The sequence below is a fragment of the Alosa pseudoharengus genome, unplaced genomic scaffold (genome assembly GCF_046254945.1).
Source record: "Alosa pseudoharengus isolate Yale_2024_CS ecotype anadromous, Long Island Sound unplaced genomic scaffold, YU_APseudo_1.1 YU_APseudo_1.1_scf_8, whole genome shotgun sequence".
Lineage (NCBI taxonomy): Eukaryota > Metazoa > Chordata > Actinopteri > Clupeiformes > Clupeidae > Alosa > Alosa pseudoharengus.
In genome coordinates this window covers 33,883,725-33,903,308 of record NW_027468870.1, presented here as the reverse complement: position 1 = coordinate 33,903,308, position 19,584 = coordinate 33,883,725, and the positions used below count along the sequence as shown (strand labels likewise).

The 19,584-nt window shown below is 46.5% G+C and overlaps 1 protein-coding gene across 2 annotated transcripts in view; it reads left to right on the top strand.

The window, feature by feature from the left end:
• zzef1 (zinc finger, ZZ-type with EF hand domain 1) overlaps positions 1 to 11,686 on the top strand; it is a 43,849-nt gene extending 32,163 nt beyond the window's left edge. For both annotated transcript variants that reach the window (XM_076274839.1, XM_076274840.1), the window contains 5 exons: positions 861 to 959; positions 2,006 to 2,171; positions 4,116 to 4,266; positions 8,341 to 8,412; positions 8,939 to 11,686. In XM_076274839.1, the coding sequence (XP_076130954.1) occupies positions 861 to 959; positions 2,006 to 2,171; positions 4,116 to 4,266; positions 8,341 to 8,412; positions 8,939 to 9,019 (569 nt within the window). In that variant the 3' untranslated portion in view covers positions 9,020 to 11,686. The remainder of the gene's footprint in view (positions 1 to 860; positions 960 to 2,005; positions 2,172 to 4,115; positions 4,267 to 8,340; positions 8,413 to 8,938) is intronic.
• Positions 11,687 to 19,584: the final 7,898 nt, after the last annotated feature.

Here is a 19,584-nt window from a genome sequence, read left to right as displayed (position 1 = left end):
GCAACCAGAATTTAAAAAAAAAATCCCGGAGAGACACCCCCAGACCCCCGTGTTATTGTGATTAGGCTATAGGTCCCAATCTAAATGTTTGGGTCCAGTTTATGAAGTGTTGCTACAGCATAATACTGTGTGTTTGTTATTTATGGGGGGAATCAGATTTTTTTTTTGGGGGGGGGGGGGTCGTCGGTCCAGTGGTGGGCCGGTCCAGGAGAAAATTGCCAAGGCCGAATTTTGTTCCCAGTCCGACCCTGCCACACAAAGAGAGATCTACTGGACTGGACTGGACTTGATTGGACTGTTCTCTTCTCTTGAAGATATCTCCCCAACACTTTCATGTATCAAAACCAAACTTGATACATGGTCTCGGGACCCTGTTGTGAGGAATCACAAGAAAGACTTGACTGGACTTGACCTGACTGGACTGGACTTGATGCTAAGGTCTTATGTGCTGGCTGTTTTGTTTGTTTTCAGTGAAGCATCAGACAGGCTTTTGCCTCGAAGCAGACTCAACTGATATCACACAAGGAGTTGTGTTTGTGTTTGGGGTGTGCAGTGTTTGGCAAGAGTTGTCTTCTATGGTTGACCGTTGTGTGTTTTGTGGGTAGAGCAGTGAGTGTGTGTGTGTGTGTGTGTGTGTGTGTGTGTGTGTGTGTGTGTGTGTGTGTGTGTGTGTGTGTGTGTGTGTGTGTGTGTGTGTGTGTGTGTGTGTGTGTGTGTGTGTGTGTGTGTGTGTGTGTGTGTGTGTGTGTGTGTGTGTGTGTGTGTGTGTGTGTGTGTGTGTGTGTGTGTGTGTGTGTGTGTGTGTGTGTGTGTGTGTGTGGTGTGTGTGTAACTGACATGCTTTTGACCTTTTCCTCCAGGGGACACTCTCCACTACAGGTTCGTCTCTGACATGAGTAACACTGAATGGGGCTACAAGTTCACTGTGACTGGGGGCCATCGAGGACGCTTCCAAACAGGTCCTTTTCTTTTTCTTTTCTTTGTGTTCTTTTCTTTTTGTTCTTTTCTTTTAGTTCTTTTCTTTTCTTTGTCTTTTTGTCCTTTTGTCTCCCCTCTATTCTCTGTCCCTTTAATTTTTCTGGTCTGTTTTGCTGTTTGCAAGTATGCTGCCTGATTACTCAAGGCCTTCTCACAGTGATAGTATATTTTTACTACCATATTTCTCTTGAGACTTAATCAGGACGATGCAGATCAGGATCCAGGCTTTATTCTTTTCAATGAGTGAAAAGGAGTGCATATTATTCAGCGAGGACTTCGCTCTCTCCTCATAGTCTCCTGTCTTGCTGGAGGTGTGAACGTTTGTGATTGATCAGCGCAATCAGCCGGAGTGGCTCGGCACCTGCGATTTCGTCACCTGTGGTGGCGTCATTTTTTAATTGGAAGAATAATTTCCCCCCTCCCCCTCCTGTAGCCTCAAAAACCGCAAACAAATAAAGCCAGAGACTGCAGAGACCCACCCACACACACATGTCCCAGCACACATAGTCACTTTAAGCATGAGAGAATGCTCTTCTGCTGGCACTCACACCATAGCTAATGGTCTAAAGTCTCCTTCTACATTGAGAATGAGGAGTTGTCATCATGCCACAGCACCCCGCCCCCCGAAATCACGGCATCCGTCATTTTGAAAGGATAGCCGCCAGAACGCGTTCATTGCTTGTGTTGTTAGCAAAGGAGGTTGTTGTGATTCTGCCCTACTCTAAGATGCCTGGATGACACTGCTGTGTGAAAAACTCCTCCAGTGCGTCACACGATGGCAGCGATTGTTGCCCTAGGAAATGTCTGACTGCTCACCTTACGGCTGTGGTTGCAATCAGACAAACCTTCGGTGGCCATTCACTCAGATGTCTCTGCCACACAGTAGTGCATAGCTGTAGTGAAACACAAGCTCATCAACCATGCTGATGAGTACCACACACATCCAGTCCCCTAGTGACGAGTGTGTGTGTGTGTGCGTGGTTCTCTGGTCTCTGATTCTGTATATCTCTCCCCCTGTGTCCACCAGGCTTTGAGATCCTGAAGCAGATGCTGGCGGACGAGAAGGCTCTGGTCCACCTGCCCCTGTCCGACATTTGGGAGTGGCAGGTGGGCGTGGCCTGTCGGCAGACCGGGAACCAGCGCCTCAAGGCCATCCACCTGCTGCTGCGCCTCCTGCAGTGCCCCACACAGTGGTGAGCAGCTCTCTCTCTCTCTCTCTCTCTCTCTCTTTCTTTTTTTCTTTTTTTCTTTCTTTCTTTCTTTCTTTTTTCTTTCTTTCTTTCTTTCTTTCTTTCTCTCTCTCTCTCTGTCTGTCTGTCTGTTCTCTCTCACTCTTTCTTTTGTTCTCTCTCTCTCTCTCTCTACCTCTTAATTGGGAGCATTTCCCCATCTCTCTCTCTCTCTCTCTCCCCATCTCTTGCTCTCTCTCACACACACACACTCTCTCTCTCTCTCTCTGTCTCTCTCTCTCTCTCTCTCTCTGTTACACAACGTTGGGAGCAGATCCCAGCTGCAGCTGTTTTGACAGGTCCTTCCTGTCCTCTCTGCCTTGACCAAACTTTCCATCTCGGGGACAAATGTGGCCGAGCACGTGCCGCCCACAGCCAGTAGTCTGAGTGTGGAGCACTAGCCGTCTGACCGCCTCCAGAGGTCAGCGCAGTCAAGGCTCTGACAGGCTCCACTTAGGAGTTCAGACTCACACTCACCCATTTAACACACACACACACACACACTCACACTCACCCATGTAATACACACACTCACACTCACACACACTCACAGTCTCCCATGTAATACACTCACTCAAACTCACACTGGCACTTATACACTCACCGTGTATATAACTTTACCACATGACATGATGGCTAAAGTCTTTTATACAGTTGATACTCGTGTCTCCAAGATGATTGGTTTGGCTCTTACAAAACACACAGACACACACACACACACACACAAACACACACACACACACACACACACACACACATATCATGAAGAGCACTTTTCTTGCCATAATAACACACTTTCTGTACGTTTTTGACAGCAGTTACGACGGGTTAGATGGTAGTGCGTTGGGTCAGTGACCTCCATTGCTCCATCCCGCACATGCGCACACACCCACTCACACACACACACACACACACACTCTCACACACACACACACACACACATACACTCACACTCAAAAAGTAAACTTTGCCTGTTCTGCAAGTTGCTTTGGGCGGGCACATCTGCTAAAGAGATAACTTTAGAATGTCTTAGGGTGGTGGAGCCTCTTCTGTTGTTCTTGGCTATGCATCACTGCCTGTGTGCTCACCCCTACCTGTGGGTCCCACCGTAGAAACCGGACAAACATTCAGTGGCCATTCACTCACATGTCTGCTACACAGCAGTGCATAGCTGTGGTTAAACACTGGCTCATCAACAACGCTGATGAGTACCACACACACCCAGTCCCCTAGTGACGTGTGTGTGTGTGTGTGTGTGTGTGTGTGTGTGTGTGTGTGTGTGTGTGTGTGTGTGTGTGTGTGTGTGTGTGTGTGTGTGTGTGTGTTTGTCTGAGCAATGTATTGCTACTGATTTACACAACATTTGCATAAAACTCCATCTAGAGGCTTCTTCCCTTGATTGTTGCCATGGAGACGGGACTGCAGGCCTCCGTGGCTGTTTGCATATTTTCCGAATCCCCGTGCCTGGCCAGCGCTCGGCGGTGACATCAGCGCCAGTAAATGAGTGGAATAATGGATTAGGCTTGAAGAGGGGAAAAGTGGCTCAGGCAAAATATGTTTGATAGAAACGCGCTTGTGTTTAATAAATAAACGTCCAGGATCGCCCCCCTCTCCACACATTTACACGCACGCACGCACGCACACACACACACACATATGTACAGTATACACACACACACACACAATTTGTTGTTAAATGAATTTGTGCAGGAAATGAAAACCCAATTTCCTCCATTTATCTAAAATGTGTGTGTATATCTGTTTTGTTTGTGTGTACCTCTTGTGTATGTGTGTGTTTCTGTGTATTTCTCTCTCCCTCTCTCTCTCCCTCTCTCTCGCTCTCTCTCTCTTTCTCTCTATCTATCTATCTCCTGCTGTGTGTGTGTGTGTGTGTGTGTGTGGACACAGGGCCTGTGACCTGACGCTGCTGCGGCCGCTCTTCCTGCTCTTCACCTCCATGGAGAGCACGGCCAGTCGGGACCCCACAAGCGTGAACGTGCTGCTGCCGCTCCACCGCGCCCTCACCGAGCTCTTCTTCATCGCCGAGGCCAAAGCTGTGGTGAGCCTCAACCCCCTTTATGACCCCCCAGCAGTGACCCCTCATGACCTTCAGTTACCCCTCAGGACCTTCAGTGACCTTCACTGAGAGTGATTTTATATAGAGATTTACCGATTAATTGGCCGGCCGATTAATCAGGCCGATTTTTGGCATTTTTTTTATTTATTTTTTTAAATAATCGGTATCGGGCGATATTAAAGTATATTAAGCTAATTAACTAGCAGGTGCATGCAGGAACATCCCAGTGTTGTTGTCGCTGTGGAACACGCTGCCCCTTACGTCAATTAAATTACCAGCAGACTCCAGACAGAACTTTTGGAAGTGAACAACAATGTTGATCCTGTGAGAAATCAGAAAGCTTAAATTCTTATCTTATCCTTTCTCATGCAAGTAGAGAGGAAAAACGGCCAAATGTCAGGCATCGGCATCAGCCATAGAAAAACCCACATCGGTCCACCTCTAATTTTAGGTCACCGCACAAACTACAAGATGGAGATAAACTAGGTCAAGGGCTTTGTATTGTAGGGCCTTCCTCAATCTCCACTATGACATCAGTATTTAACGCTCTTAGGCCCTGATCATTGGGTCATTGTATATTATAGCAACTTCAGACATCTCTGATAACCTCAGGTAAAGAAATGACCCCTGCTTTTAAGCCCAACAACACTCATGGCCTCCAGTCAGTTTGCCCAGATGGATGAACAAGCACAACACGGTCATTTGAAGTCACTGCAGATGATGGAGAATACAAGATGGAGGTCAGTTACAGTAGGTTAAGAAGTTTGAGTTATAGGGCATTCACCAGGACGATACTGATGAGCACTGCACGTGTTGGCAAGGGGATGAGGGATGTCTTAGAAGAGGATACAGCACCCTGTCTGCAGTGAAGGCTGTGTGTGTGTGTGTGTGTGTGTGTGTGTGTGTGTGTGTGTGTGTGTGTGTGTGGGTGTGTGTGTGTGTGTGGGTGTGGGTGTGGGTGTGGGTGTGGGTGTGGGTGTGGGTGTGGGTGTGTGTGTGGATGTCTGTTTACATTGTGGCTATGTGTTAGTGAATGTGTGTGTGTTGTCTGTATGCTACTGAGTCCTTGAATTTCCCCTGGGGATCAATAAAGTATCTATCTATCTATCTATCTATGTAATTTGAGGGTGGTGTCAGATAGTGGTATTTGATCAATGGTTGAGGTGTAGCAAGATGGTTTTATCTGAGTTTGTTTGTTTGTATGCTTTTGTGTGTGTCTGTGAAATGCATGTGTACTGTATGTGTGTGTGCGCGTTTCCTTGTGAGTGAGTGTGTGTGTGTGTGTGTGTGTGTGTGAGGCCCAGACGTGTGATGCTGACAGTGACTGAGCGCTGTAATGGTGGTGCCCACCTGTCCACCCCGCTGCTCACCAGACGCTGATCTGAGGCCAGCCATCTGGGGCCCTCCGGCAGTCTGAGACCACGCTGAGAGCTCTGTGACCCTCCACATCCAATAAGTCACTCTCATGCCCGGGCTATGCTGGGTCCACAAGTGAAACGTTCCGTTCGCGGAGCGTAAAAAAACATTAGAAGACAGACAGTTTTTATTTTTTTCTTAAAAAGTGCACGCCGCCATCACGTCTGGTGTAGCCAGTTCCATGGATTACAGTGGAGGCTACGTGTTGCAGCAGACGCTTGGTGAACGGAGCGCTTCAGTTACGTGCCCAGGGTAGCCTGCCTATCAGAGTGACCAATCAGGAGAGAATCCATATCCATAATCCACACTCCCCTCACGAGCATGGTTTCATTCTTTATCAGTGTTTTATTAGCTCCGCTGTTGAAACCAAAGAATTTCTCCTTCTGTTGTCCGGTATGTCCGGTGTGATGGGTTTGGTTAGTAGATTTGGTTATCATCCCTCCTATGTGTGCTATGGTAATCAAAGAGGACGTCATTGTCCTCCCTGTGCGGAAGAGCTTGTGATTCGTGTGATGGCCACCAGAGGGCAGACATGGACCTCATCAACTGCAGCTGTCTGCACGGGTACAACCAGCAATGAAGTGGAGGGCTTGCTCTGCACCAGTTCAGCATCCACATTGTATACCACGTGTATACATCACAACATAGCCACAGTAATAAGTAGCTCATACGCAGGGCATATGGAAAAGTATACTTTGGTGTATAAGCCCTCTAATCACACAAACACACACACACACACACACACACACACACACTCTCTCTCTCTCACTCCTCATTTGGGCAGTAAGGTAGCGTTTTACTCCCGCCATGTCATTACGGCAGAGTAGTTGAGCCACTGTGGGCTCTTGACAGGTGGCAGTTGCAGAACAGGAAAGGTTGTAAAACTGCTTCAATGGCTTCCTGAAGATATGTGCTGGTGCTCTCCCTGTGTCTGCACACTGCTCACCCTCTACTGGTTTCTCACCCACACTCTCTCACTCTCTCACTCACTCTCTCACTTTCTCTCTCACTCACTCACTCACTTTCTCTCTCACTCACTCACTCTTTCTATCTCAGACACACACACACACACACACGCACATATACACATACAAGCACACACTAAAACAAACACCATTGCCTCTGTCATTGTCAAGTGAGTCAGCTTTTTTTGTCTATTTTTGCCAATTGAGTTAAAACTGTCTCAATACTTTCATCTCGAGTGTGTCAGCCTCCAGTGTTTGTTGCCTCACTGAAGAGAGGGGCTGTCAGGCAGCTCCAGTAAGAGAGAGAGAGAAGATACGAACCATTGAACTCGCAGGAATACCAAATGTGCTTTGTGATGAACTAGTCAAGTGCTCTCAAAACAATTTGGCTCTTAACACACCGTCCTGTAATGCACACGCAAGAAAAAGAGCAGAAGTCGGCCAAGTTAAACATCGGCCCTCTTTGTTTGGACTTCACTTTGCCCGGACCTCTCGGACATTACGGGACATCACGGGACAGGGGCCTTAGGTTTACCAGGGTTGCCTCCCTTAAGCAGATTCCTCTCACCTTGTCCAAACAAACCCCTCTACACACATACACACACAGTCACACACACAGACACACACATACGAGACTACCATAGCAGGCCATTTCCATGTCATTTACAACCTCCCCCGGTTGCATGCATGGCCGAAAGTTATCTGTCGGGTTTTTATAAATACTTGCGAACATGAGCTTAGATGCAGACGCAGGTAATGCACTCCCCGATGTACCAAGCACCCTGAGAATGGACCGGCAGTGTAAACACCGACGGCCTGGCCAAGAGCCGCGGCTGCTTTGCATCATGGGGGCTGTTTCCAACAGGACATTATCTGTCTAAATACCCCCGCTTGCCTGTTGGCCGGCTGTGTGGCGGCGTGCTATTTGAGTCCCGGCGGCAAGGGCTTACCTCTACCCTCCGACCCGTCGCGTGGATTACGTAACCGAGGGGATCCGCTGCGCGCTGCCAATCCCTTCAGATTGCTCTTAATTCTGGGGTCATGAATTAAACTGATGTGATTCAGATAGAAAGACGCCCAGGGGCATGAAGATCTTTTCTTCCTTTGAGGAAAATGCTGCTTTTGTGAAAAAGCCCCCTTATTGGGTTATGAATTGAAAACGGTGCACACACAAGAAAGCATTGGAATGGCATTTACTGTTGATGAGGAATGGCTGCTGGGCCATACTTCCATACTAGTTTACTGTTAATGAGGAATGGCTGCTCGGGCATACTTCCATACTAGTTTACTGTTGATGAGGAATGGCTGCTCGGGCATACTTCCATACTAGTTTACTGTTGATGAGGAATGGCTGCTCGGGCATACTTCCATACTAGTTTACTGTTGATGAGGAATGGCTGCTCGGGCATACTTCCATACTAGTTTACTGTTGATGAGGAATGGCTGCTCGGGCATACTTCCATACTAGTTTCAGTGTACTTGGCGGGAGCCCGTAAATTAGATTGAGTGTGCCCTCAGGTCGCGCTAGCACTTGCATTAGGATTTGTCAGTGCAGTTTTATGCGCGTCTCAAGGTCTTGTTTGTCATTGATGATGGTGTTGGTGTGCTTGTCCGTGGCGTGTTGCCAGCGCTGAGCCTGAGTCCTCTGCTCTCTCTCTCTCTGTGTCCTCTGCAGGAACAAGACATCCTCCAGGAGTACCTGCTGGCCCTCACCACCACCGAGCAGCTCCTCAACCACACAGCTCAGGTAACGCTCACTCTGTGTGTGTGTGTGTGTGTGTGTGTGTGTGTGTGTGTGTGTGTGTGTGTGTGTGTGTGTGTGTGTGTGTGTGTGTGTGTGTGTGTGTATGCAGACATGAGAGTATGTGTGTGCGTGCACGCAAGTGGTTGTGTGTATCTAATGGGTCTAACGGTGTTACAGACTACAGCGGACCTAGTGTGTGTGTGTGTGTGTGTGTGTGTGTGCGTGCGTGCGTGCGCGCTTGTGAGAGAAGTGTGTGGAAGGCGTGCGTGGGTGGCTGGCTGTGAGCAAGCGAGCGGAGTGAGTGAGTGAGTTTGAGAGGAGGTGTAAAAACGTGATGGATGACAGAAGACGCTGTGGCATAATCCAACTCCCCACCACCCCCATCCCTACCTACCCCTACCTCTCACCTTCTCTACCACCAATGCACTGTTCTCCCACACACACACTCGTACATCAATCTCTTTTTTTTCCTCTCTCCCTCTCTTTTTCTCGCTCTTTCTCTCTTTCTCTCTCTCATTTTAATGTGCAGGCACTGAAGAACATTGCTGCCATCAGCCTGGCTATCAATTACCCCAACAGATCCACCAAACTTCTCAGCACCTCTCCTTAAAGGGAATGAGTAAGAAACCGAAGGGGGCAAAGACAAAGATGGAGAGGTGGACAAAGCTTCCTGCTCCCGATTGGACACTTGGGGGGGTTAATTTTGGGGGCTAGAGGCACACCAGGGGTCAAGCCCTCCTGATGTCTTCCAGAGAAACCTGCCTGTAAAAGGAACTACTTCCATTAGTTCCTGTCTGACAGGCTGTGAAGTAAGAAGGGATGTATTTTTCTATTTCATTCTTGTTATGATTGTTGTTCTCATCACTTCTAGCAATGCCCTCCTGATCACAACAGTTGTTGCCTTAGGTGAAATGCAGTGGATATATCCGTACGACATGGGGGTTTTGGGGGAACGTGCTGTCCTTTTTCGGTTCACTTTTGTTTTGCTTTTATGAGCTGTATTACTTGAAGTTTTCTTTTTTATTGTTTTACTTTATTTTAACACACATGTAGTGTGCCAAATTTGCCACATTTACTTCTGGGCGGGTTCTGTTTTTTTTTTTGGTTTTGTTTTAACAGACAAGCCACCTTAGGTGAGACAATCGATCATCGTGGAAAGCAGGTCACCTTGCTTGCCTCTCCTGTTTTTCTTTTTTTTTTTTTTTTTTTCTTCCTCCCTCTCTCTTTCCTTTCTGCTGTGTCTCCTGGCGGACACGGCGACTAAAAATACCCAAATGCAGCGCGGTGCGCTCGGGAGGCTCATCAGTCACGCTGGCCTCAGACTGGTTCTCGGAGCACTCGTGGAAACACACACACAAAAAAAAAACTTCTCTTCATCCTGCCTTTTAACCCATGAGTCTCCTTGGGCGACTGTTCTTCATCTGCGGAAGCGCTCGTTAAACCGCAGCGTTGACATTGAGCTGAACTTTACTTCTCGCAGGCAGCAGTCAGTGGCTAGCAGCTAAAACCCAGATGGGTTGTGACGTGCCATGCCAAAACAAACCAGGGGCGTCAAGCCTCTGAACGCATAGAAACGAATGTCATGTCATGTTCCGAAACTGACCCGAAAAGGCTGTCAGTAGAACTCTATACTAACATGATAAATGAACAGCGGACATCATAAAACTTTCTTGAGTTAACAGTTATTAAGTTTAACTATTAAAACAATCGAATAGAGAGTCTGTGTGTTGTACTCGGGTGACATGAGCACTGCACAGCCTTCACAGTCTTGCTTCCCGTCAGGTGGACAGCGGCACACGTCCAGTAGGCTACAGACCCGTGCACGAGCACATTTGCATGGTATGATGTGCCCTGGTGGGTTTGTGAAATAACCATTTCACATTTGCATAACATTGCACAGCAACACGGCCCCTTGCAGGTCCTTGTCCGAATTTTTGTCATTCATAGATCAGGAATTTTATTCAGCTATGTGTTCCCTGCTCGAGCTGTCCAAATTAATTGTGTATGTATGTGTGTCTGTGTGTGTGCGTGCTCAGTCACTTCAGAGACGGACACATTGCAGGTCTTAATGTTTGACAAAATGACAAGAACATCCATTTATTTTATATATAAATATATATATATTAACTGCATGGCTGTCATTTTGCAGAGAAACAATATCACTTTACTCATCGCTCAGTGTCTATCAGCTAAGGGTGGATGAACAAGAATGTAGTCTTCAATTTTACAATCTCACCATAGATTGTCTCATGCCAATACCACATTTCCCCCCAAGACTGTATAATGGTCATATATAGGAATTAACCAGGACATGTAGAATTTTGATATTTATTTTTCCTTTTTTAATTTGATTTTAGAGGGAGAGAGTGATTTCAATGGAAATATATGCCAAAGAAACTCATTGTCAAAAGCACGCCCATACAATAGCTCCTCTACTCCTCTCCATGACACGTGTATGTGTTTGTGTGTGTGTGTGGGTGTGTGCAGATATATGAGCAGTTGTGACCTCTGCTTCTCATGTAGGATTCACGATGAGTACTGTATGGAAAGAAGTGAGATGCCGATTCATTGATCTGTTGATTGATTTAGTTTTTTATTATTATTTAGTTATAAACACATGCTGTGGAGGTCCTCTTGTCTAACGTTTAGCCTGGAGAGGAGAGGAGAGGAGCTCTCGGACATCTAAGCCACCTTTACAGTCAGTCTCTGCCGGTTTTGTTTACACTTGGATCAGTCAGGGCTGTCCACCACGCCACAGGGTCGTCGGCTCTGGGCCTGGGCCAACTCAGCATGGCTGCATGGCCAGTTGGGGCACTCACTCCCAGAGGGTTTACCTCAACTGCGCCTTAGATATGAACAATATGTGCCTACGATTAAATAATGAAGCAATCTTAATTTAATTCTCATATCATTCTTCTCATGAAATATATTTTTAAAGAAAAACAATGTATTGATTCATTTAAACCTTTTCTATCTTTTTTGCCTTCAAGTTGGTAAAATTGTTTATTTTTCTTTCTTTTTTTCCTCTTGGTCAATATTAAGTTGAAATTGATTTTGTTTTTGAATGTAAATACTTGTGAATATTGTTAATTGCACATATAAGTATTGGGTAATTAATGAGTAAAACTTTCATATCAGACCTTTATTCCGTTTGAAGAAAAGAAAAAAGAAGTCCAAATAAATGCTAATTTATTGTATTGATGTGACTGGGGAACGAATACCTGAACTGATTTGTGGTTGACCTTTTTGATTAAAATACAACTTTGGTGTGCACCTCTTTACTGTGGTGGTTTCATTGATGTGGGTAATTTTTTCAGCAGGGCAAACAATATGGCTGCCTTCCAAATGTAGCATTTTAATGAATAAGGATGATGTCTTTGAGGTATTTTCTCCCATACGCTAAAGTCAAACACGCACCCAACAAAGCAGTTTTCCGCCTCATTGCCTTCTGCCCTTGAAGTCTGTCACTTGCACGAAGGCTGTGAGTTACGCACTTTGAGAGGAGACACTCCAAAAAATTGTATTCTGTATTCTGCCCCTGACTTTTTTTGGGCTAAGCATTTCTGAGGACTGTTCTACAGTAGGCCTACGTCAAGCGCCACTTCAAGGCAAAAAAAAATATTGCTTTTGAAGTCAGCAGCAGACCTGGTTCAAACACCATACATGTGCAAATAATAGCAATATTTCAGTGTCAAATGTGGTGCATGAAGTGCTGACATATTTGCTGACTTCACACATCTTTACTCTCCCTAAGGATTGCAGAGGAGTTGTGATGTCCATCAGTAAGGTGTGAGAGATGGGTCCATGGGTGATGACAAACAGAGCAATGCTACTACACTCTGACAGAGCAATGCTACTACACTCTGACAGAGAAATGCTGCTTTGTAACTGGTGTTGAATCATGCCTGCTGTTTTTGCCAATTCCTTTGTATCACCAGTGTGTTGCATAATGTATTTTTTTACACAATGATTCAGTGCAGCCCTCATTCACTAAATGCTCGTCAGCACTAAACTGCCTCATGTGTAGCATACTATAATGGAGCAGACATGCGGTGGAAGGTCTGTTGCACCCTGCTTTGCATGAAGTGTCCGTTTTACACTTCAGTTTTTCAAGGTGTGTCCTAATTGCAATCAATTACACTCTTCATTTTATTCTATGAGATTCTCTTCTCATTCCCCTTGAGTTGCACTCAACTCAAAAACTCCAATGTTCGAGCACAGGCCTGGTTCTGTGAATGAGAAATGAGCGAAATGCTCTCCCAGACAATTCACTTGTTGCTGTAGGGACACACAAGGCTGGTGTATAATAACACTGGCGGTGCACCTCAAACGTCAACTTCACTAGAATTGAGGACTGCTCTTTTAACTTCCATTTGCATTTGCCTCCATAACTCAGGCCTTGCGTGTGTTGTCACTGATGGTCAGTCTTTCCCACAGCCTGGTGAGAGGGAGAGCCAGGGAGAGGGACGGCTAGTTTCCACAACAGCTGATGCCCAGTGTGAGGCACAGGTAAGGTGTGGTTTGTTCCTATCCAGTCACTGTGCGTGGGTGGGTGTGTGTGTGTTTACTCTGTGACGCTGACCTTCTCAGAGCCACACCCAAGATCTTAACCCCGGCAGCCCAATGGCTAGTTCGTTGTCGTTCTCGTCGCTTCTCCACGTCCTCTGAGGAGGCTTGGCCATCTGTTGTGCTCTCCTGCAGTCGTCCCAGACTCATTCACCCCCTCCCTTCTTTTTGGATCTCAAACGACTCCTGCCTTTTATAAATCAGTCGCCCCCCTACTGTACATGCACACCACCCGCTTTTTGTCTTGGCAGAGCCCTCGTCTGCACTTTGAATTAAACCCATTCTTCACCTGCTTCAATGGTTGTGTGCTGCTTTACCTCATGTGATCTCTCCCTCTCTCTCCACCTCCTTCTCTCTCTTTCTCACTCTCTCTCCATCTCCCCCTCCTTTTCTCTCTTTCTCACTCTCCCTCTCTCTCTCCCTCCTTTTCTGTCTGTCTCCATCTCTGTTTCTCCCTCTAAATCTAGGACGTGTCTGCCTCTCCGCTGCCGTCATAATGCCTGTCTTCCTCCTCTCAGTGTTTCCCCATTCACTACCACCCCCATCTCTCTCTCTCTCTCTTTCTCTCTCTCTCTGTCCCTCTCTCTCTCTCACCAGAAGCTGCAGAGGGAGAGCGAGTGAGAGGGTGTGTTCAGTGGTGCTGAGGCTGATGATGGCGGGTGGTAATAACATCGAGGCGAGGGGGGAATTATTCGATAAAGGGAGGAATGATTCAGAGTTGAGCCACCCTTCTCTCTCTCTCTCTCTCTCTCTCTCTCTCTCTCTCTGCAGCCCCCTCACTGCAGTGAGTCAGCCACCAGCTCCATCTCCGCACACCACCAACCCCCAGCTGCACCCCCACCCCCACCACCTCCTCTCTAACCTCCCATCAGCACCACCATCACTAGCGCCACCCCCTCACCCAGCCAAGGTGAGCTCCGCCACGCGGAGAGTTTGTGGGCACCGCGGGAGGAATGATGTCATCAGAGCGAGACGTGAGCCCGGTGGGTTAAGCGAATTATAAATAACCTGTGACACTGCGATGCTGAAAAGCCCATTTCGGTCACCCACGCTTGGGCAGATAATGCATCAGAGAGAAGGACGAGGGAAATTACACGAGCAGCAGGCAGGCACTGCCAGCCCAGGGACCAGAGGTAGAAAGAGAGAGAGAGAGAGAGAAGGAGGGGGATAGAGAGAGAGAGAGAGGTGGGGGGAGACAGAGAGAGGGAGATAGAGAGAAGAGAGATATAGAGAGAGGGAGGGAAGGTTAGGTCCAGTCGCAGCTGCAGTGCTGCGAACCAAATGCACTTTTTCTCACACAAACTTCCTGACCATTTCACTGTAACATCGAGCAAGCAGGCTCACTGTAGCCATTCCAAAAAAGATCAGTTGGCTATGAGGCCAAAGATTGACTTGGTGCGTGGTGGGAAAGCAAATGGAAAGCTCATTGTATGGGTCATACGATTATAAAAACGGTTTCTGTTATCGTACATTCATGCCCATCGTCATCTAATGACCAGAATGCTGTGGTGTCCCCTGTATCATGATGAGTTCATCCTTCATATTGTGTAAATCCTGCAGTCGAGTATGTGCTGATAGGAGTCACTCAGTGTCCTCCTGGATAAGGTCTCTTAAGGAGATTGTGTGGAAGATTCTTGGGGCTGTACTTGTTGCTATAAGAGGTGGGCGGAAACCCCTCTCGCTAAACTCTTCTCTTGGCTGCTCGTTCCAGAGGAATCCTGCATTTGTTTTGCACTGTATTGTCTGCCAGTGTGTTAGGTAACGGTGGTGTGAGAGTGCCCAGAGAGAGCCAGGAGCAGGGCTGCTTGATTTTTCTCTCTCCCTCCCTCTCTCTTTTTGTTTTTACGTGATTAGTGATTCATGAATAGGGGGTGATTATGACTGGAAAGTACATCAGGCCTCTTAATAATGCTTGTGACATATTTATGGAAGTCAGTTGACTGATGATTTTTGGGATTTGTTTATGTTATACAAGTCTACCTTTATTCCAGAATGCAAACAGCGTCTAAAAACTGAATTAAGAGCATTTTCTATACACAACAAAACAATTGATAAAAGCCTAGAGACTAGTTTTTCACTTGCATTACGTTGACCTTTTGTATAAGTGAATTTTGTCTATTTTGAAATCTCAGATTTTTGCTTTGACTTTGACATCCTCTATTTATTTGTGCAGTCTCTTGTTTTTGGAGGAAAAAAAAACATCCTCTCTCTGAAATTAACTGGGAATCCTGAACAGCAAGCTGAATTATCCAGCAATTCTGTTACGCAACACCACATATGAGGAGATAGCTCTGTGGGCCTGTCACTGGGGTGGCGGCTCGAAAATATCCCAGAATGCACTGAGCTGCCCATCCATCAGTCTATACCCCCACGATGATGAGACATACCAAGGGAGACATACTGTAAACGTATACATTGAGCTTATTTCCCTCTCCTGCTCCTACTCTCTCTTTCTGTCTCTACCTCTCTCTCTCTCTCTCTCTCTCTCTCTCTCTCTTTTCCAGCTGTGTGCTTTTCTTCCTCCTTCATCCTCCCTTAATCTCCCCTTTGCCAGCAACATTCCTTGAAAATGAGATTGGACCGCTGGCGTGATTTGTCCTTCAACGCAAAGTTAAAAGGGGGTTACTGGAGCAGTGTCTCTGTCAGACCTCCACCAGAGCCACCTGAGCGCAGATTATTTCAATTATCTCACTCCCGCTTCCTCTTTCCCGCCGCATCTGCCAAATGAGCAAACTGAATGTATTTCCCCCAGGAAACAAGACAACACCCCACCCAGTGAGCAAAACAAACGACAACAAAAAACTGTTTTGATCTCATTCACATTTATGCATGTGCACACCTTTCAAAAAACCACTTGCTCGGAATTGTACAGCCCTCTAGTGCTGTGCATGACTTCATCCGTAGGTGATGTCAAACGCTTCATCCTCATTAATGAAATTAAGTGTTCCGGCGTCGTCCTTGGCAGCGGCAGACCTTACAGTCCATCTGTTTCTCGTTGGCGTCCGCCTCTCTGATATCTGTCCTTAATTCATGAACAGGATGCCCCGTCGTCATAATGACACCTACTTCCTGCCATTCGCTCAGGACGGGAAGGGCACCGCCGGGCCGCGTCCCACGAGCTCCGCACGATAATTGGGTAGATTAAATAACCTATAAGCGCAGGGGGCGTTCTTGACCCCTCAACCCAGATTTAATACCGCCACAGGGGGACACGCTTGATTGCTCAGGGGGTCACTCTGGTAACACCCCCAACACCCACCCCCCACCCTCCATGTATAATTCCAGTCATGTATAATTCCTCTCTATGAATTCTTCTACTGTTGTGTAAGACGAGCCGAGGGCCGAGGTGGCGTGGGGCTGACCCTGTTCCTGCCGCTTCCTCGTCTCATGGTCCCCGCGGTGCTGATTAGTGCACCTCTGTCCCACCAGAGACCGGACAGTCAGTGGAGGGAGTGCTGCTCACACGCTACCTGGCAGCAAATGTGAAAACAAGTGTGACGTACGCCTTAGTGGTTTGCCTGTACCTAAGAGCAACACAGTAGTGTAGCTCCCTCCATTTGTTTTCTTCTGCTGTCTAATGTAGTCATACTAAATAACAGACAGGCTGTCTGAAATGGCAGGTTGATGTATGCTATGTTGAAGGAGCCGAATAGAGTAGTGGGGTGAGACTACAGTATATGGTGTTCATCTCTCTCCCTTCTCTGACAGGCCCTGCCAGTCTACTGGAAAGTTTCAGTCTGTGTGCTCATGGTAGACAGCACGACCAACCGGTAAGAGGAGAAGGAGGTTTGGTTGTTCCTGTATGCTGTTGTTACCTCAGGACACTTCCTCTATCGCCCACCCCCTCTCTGGTTTTCAGAGTCCTGCTCCTCTTCCTCCGTGTCTGGGCGTTTGGATGCTCCGAGGCTGGATGTTGTAAGAGGAGGCCGGCTCTGTTGCTGGAGGATGAGCAGAGCTCTCTCCTCCCTGACCTGTGTCCCTCTCCGCTGCCTACAGACCTCCAGGAGAAACCTGTGTAACAAAGCCTGCTTCTCTCTCGCTCTCTCTCTGTCTTACACACACACACACACACACATTTGTTAGATCTCTCCCTCCTTCTTCCTGTTTCCTTCACTCTTTCTCTCTCTCTCTCTCTCTCTCTCTAAGTCGCTTCCAATCTGTCTTGGTCCTGCTCTTTCTCTTCGGTCGCTTCTTTTCTCTCTCCTCATGCACTTGCCTGATTGGTTTAGACTCAAAACTACACAATCCCTCTCTTAGCACATGTAGAATGCTGGATTCAAGTCAGCGCACTTAAATAAAGAAAAACTCACCTCTGAAGCCAATGCATTTACACTTGCCTGAATTGTGTCCTCAATTCCTTTCAAAACCTACCGCCATTTAGTCTGTTTTAAGAGATTTGTGTTTTGACAGCTTAAAAATGTAATTGGATTTATACATTTAGCACAAGTTACTTAACATATAGGAGGCTGAAGTCATATTAAGTCTATTTATTGTCTCATTTGTTTCATCACAGAACTACCACCACAATTTGTGTGCCCATTATCAGCATCTTGAGGCATTGACTGCAAATGGCTTCTGTTCTCAAAACAACATTTACCATCTCTGGAAGTAGTGTTATCATCTCTACTGGCAGTCTTATGAGGAGATCAGTCCTTACTGATTTCCACTCTAAACTCATTAGATCTTTTTATTCAATTTGATATATTATATTTATATGTGGTACTTTGATCATAACTTGTTCATGGGGTTTCTGTTAAATCCCTGGGACCTGAGTATTGAATTTCACTCATATGAATGATAATAAAAAAAAAGGTCCTTGATCCTTGATTGCAGGCACAATCCCCTTTTGCTTCCCACCTCCACTGCACAAAAAATAACAGGTCTCGTTATTAAAAGATACTTTTACTGAGCACCTTAAAAGTGGAGCAGGTTGCAGCTATTTGCTGCTCTCCCAGTCCTGCGTGCCTGAGCAGGAGCAGGAGCAGATGCTGTTGTTTGCTCTGGTTCTCCCTTTTGTCCTGTCACTCCACCATTGCAGAGTGCCTCAGTATGAATGGAGGAGGTCTGGCAATAATAATGTCTGTCTGCCTAATATGCTGCTATTGTCTGTCTGTCTGAGGGGCCGACGGCTACTAAAGGTTGAAATGAGATTTCGCGAGCTGGTGCTGGCAAAAAGTGTCTGTGTGTGTGTGTGTACGTGTACGTGTGTGTGTGTGGGTGTGTGTACGTGTGTGTGTGGTGCATTGAGGAACTGAAGCCCCTGCAAGGTCAAACCTGAAGCTGCTGCAGTTGCTGGCTTCTAGGCCGAGGCCTGGGATGACACTTAACAGCAGTGTGGATGGATGGATAGAGAGAGAGAGAGGTAGAGGGAGGAAGAGAGAGAAAGAACCTAAGAGTATTACAAAACAGCCACTGGGAACAGTCTCTATCGGTGGGTCCATTAAAGCAAAGGATGAAAAACATAAAGGTTAAAAGACATTAGGCAGGAAAGATAAAGGAAAGCAATTGTTTGTGACCAAATGAGAGAAGAGAGAAATAGAAAGAGAATGAAATAAAGGAAATGGGGTCTGGGATGAGGGTGGAGAGAGGAGGGAACGGCAGGCTGCACGTCACTGGGTCACACCAGGCTGCTTTTTACAGCACACTGCATGCAAGTCATGATTCTTATTAATGTAATTGCTTTGTGTAGCAACGAGGACCTTGGGTTTCTCTCTTTTTCTCGCTCTCTCTTTCTCTCTATCTTTGTGTGTGTATCTCTCTTTCTCTCTGTCTCTCTCTCTGTCGTCATGTGCTGGGTAGGGAGACACAGCTCAAACTCTTTTATCCCTCGGCAGGGGGAATCCTTCCTCAGGGCTGTGTGTGGGCGCGGATCGTTTTAGACTGTCAATCTTAAAAAGCTTCCTCATGGATATTGAGTGTGCCAGTGACGCCACTTCCATTTGCCTCCATGGGACCTATCTTTCAAAAAATGTTGAACGCCAGTCTATGGCGAAAAAGAAATCTTCTGGTTCCGGTTGACTTGTGCCTTGAATTACCCATATGATGTTTGTCAATTTTAAAGACAACTTTGCATGTAAAGACATTTGCAGTTTGTTTCGTAACTATTGAATTACAACATTGTGAAAGATCGTAATTCCAACGACTACAAACCCATCAGTCGCGCTAGTGACGTTAAGTTAGCTCATTCACAGCCACACTTGTACAAGCATACCAGCAACAGGTCTTAATTGGGCTTTCCTTGTCGATGAAAATACCATGAGTCAGAGGATTAAACACATCAGGTAAGTTGTATTCGTCCATAGACTATACATTCGATACTGTTAAGTGACTTATAGTGCTATATAGCAGGCAGCAAGATGCAACCGTTAACTAGCATAACAGCTAATCTTGTTTCATTACGTTGGTGACGTAGCCTACATCGTTTGAGACAAGAGATGTAGTCCACTGAGCGGATCCGCACAAAACCAACATAACTTTTGAAGTCTATCGAACAACAGTACTTTTTTGACGTGAAAAATTATCTTTTAAATTCACACACATCATATGTGAAATTCGTGGGACAATTCAAACTGGACCAAAAAATAATTGTTATCTCTCCATTAACTCCCG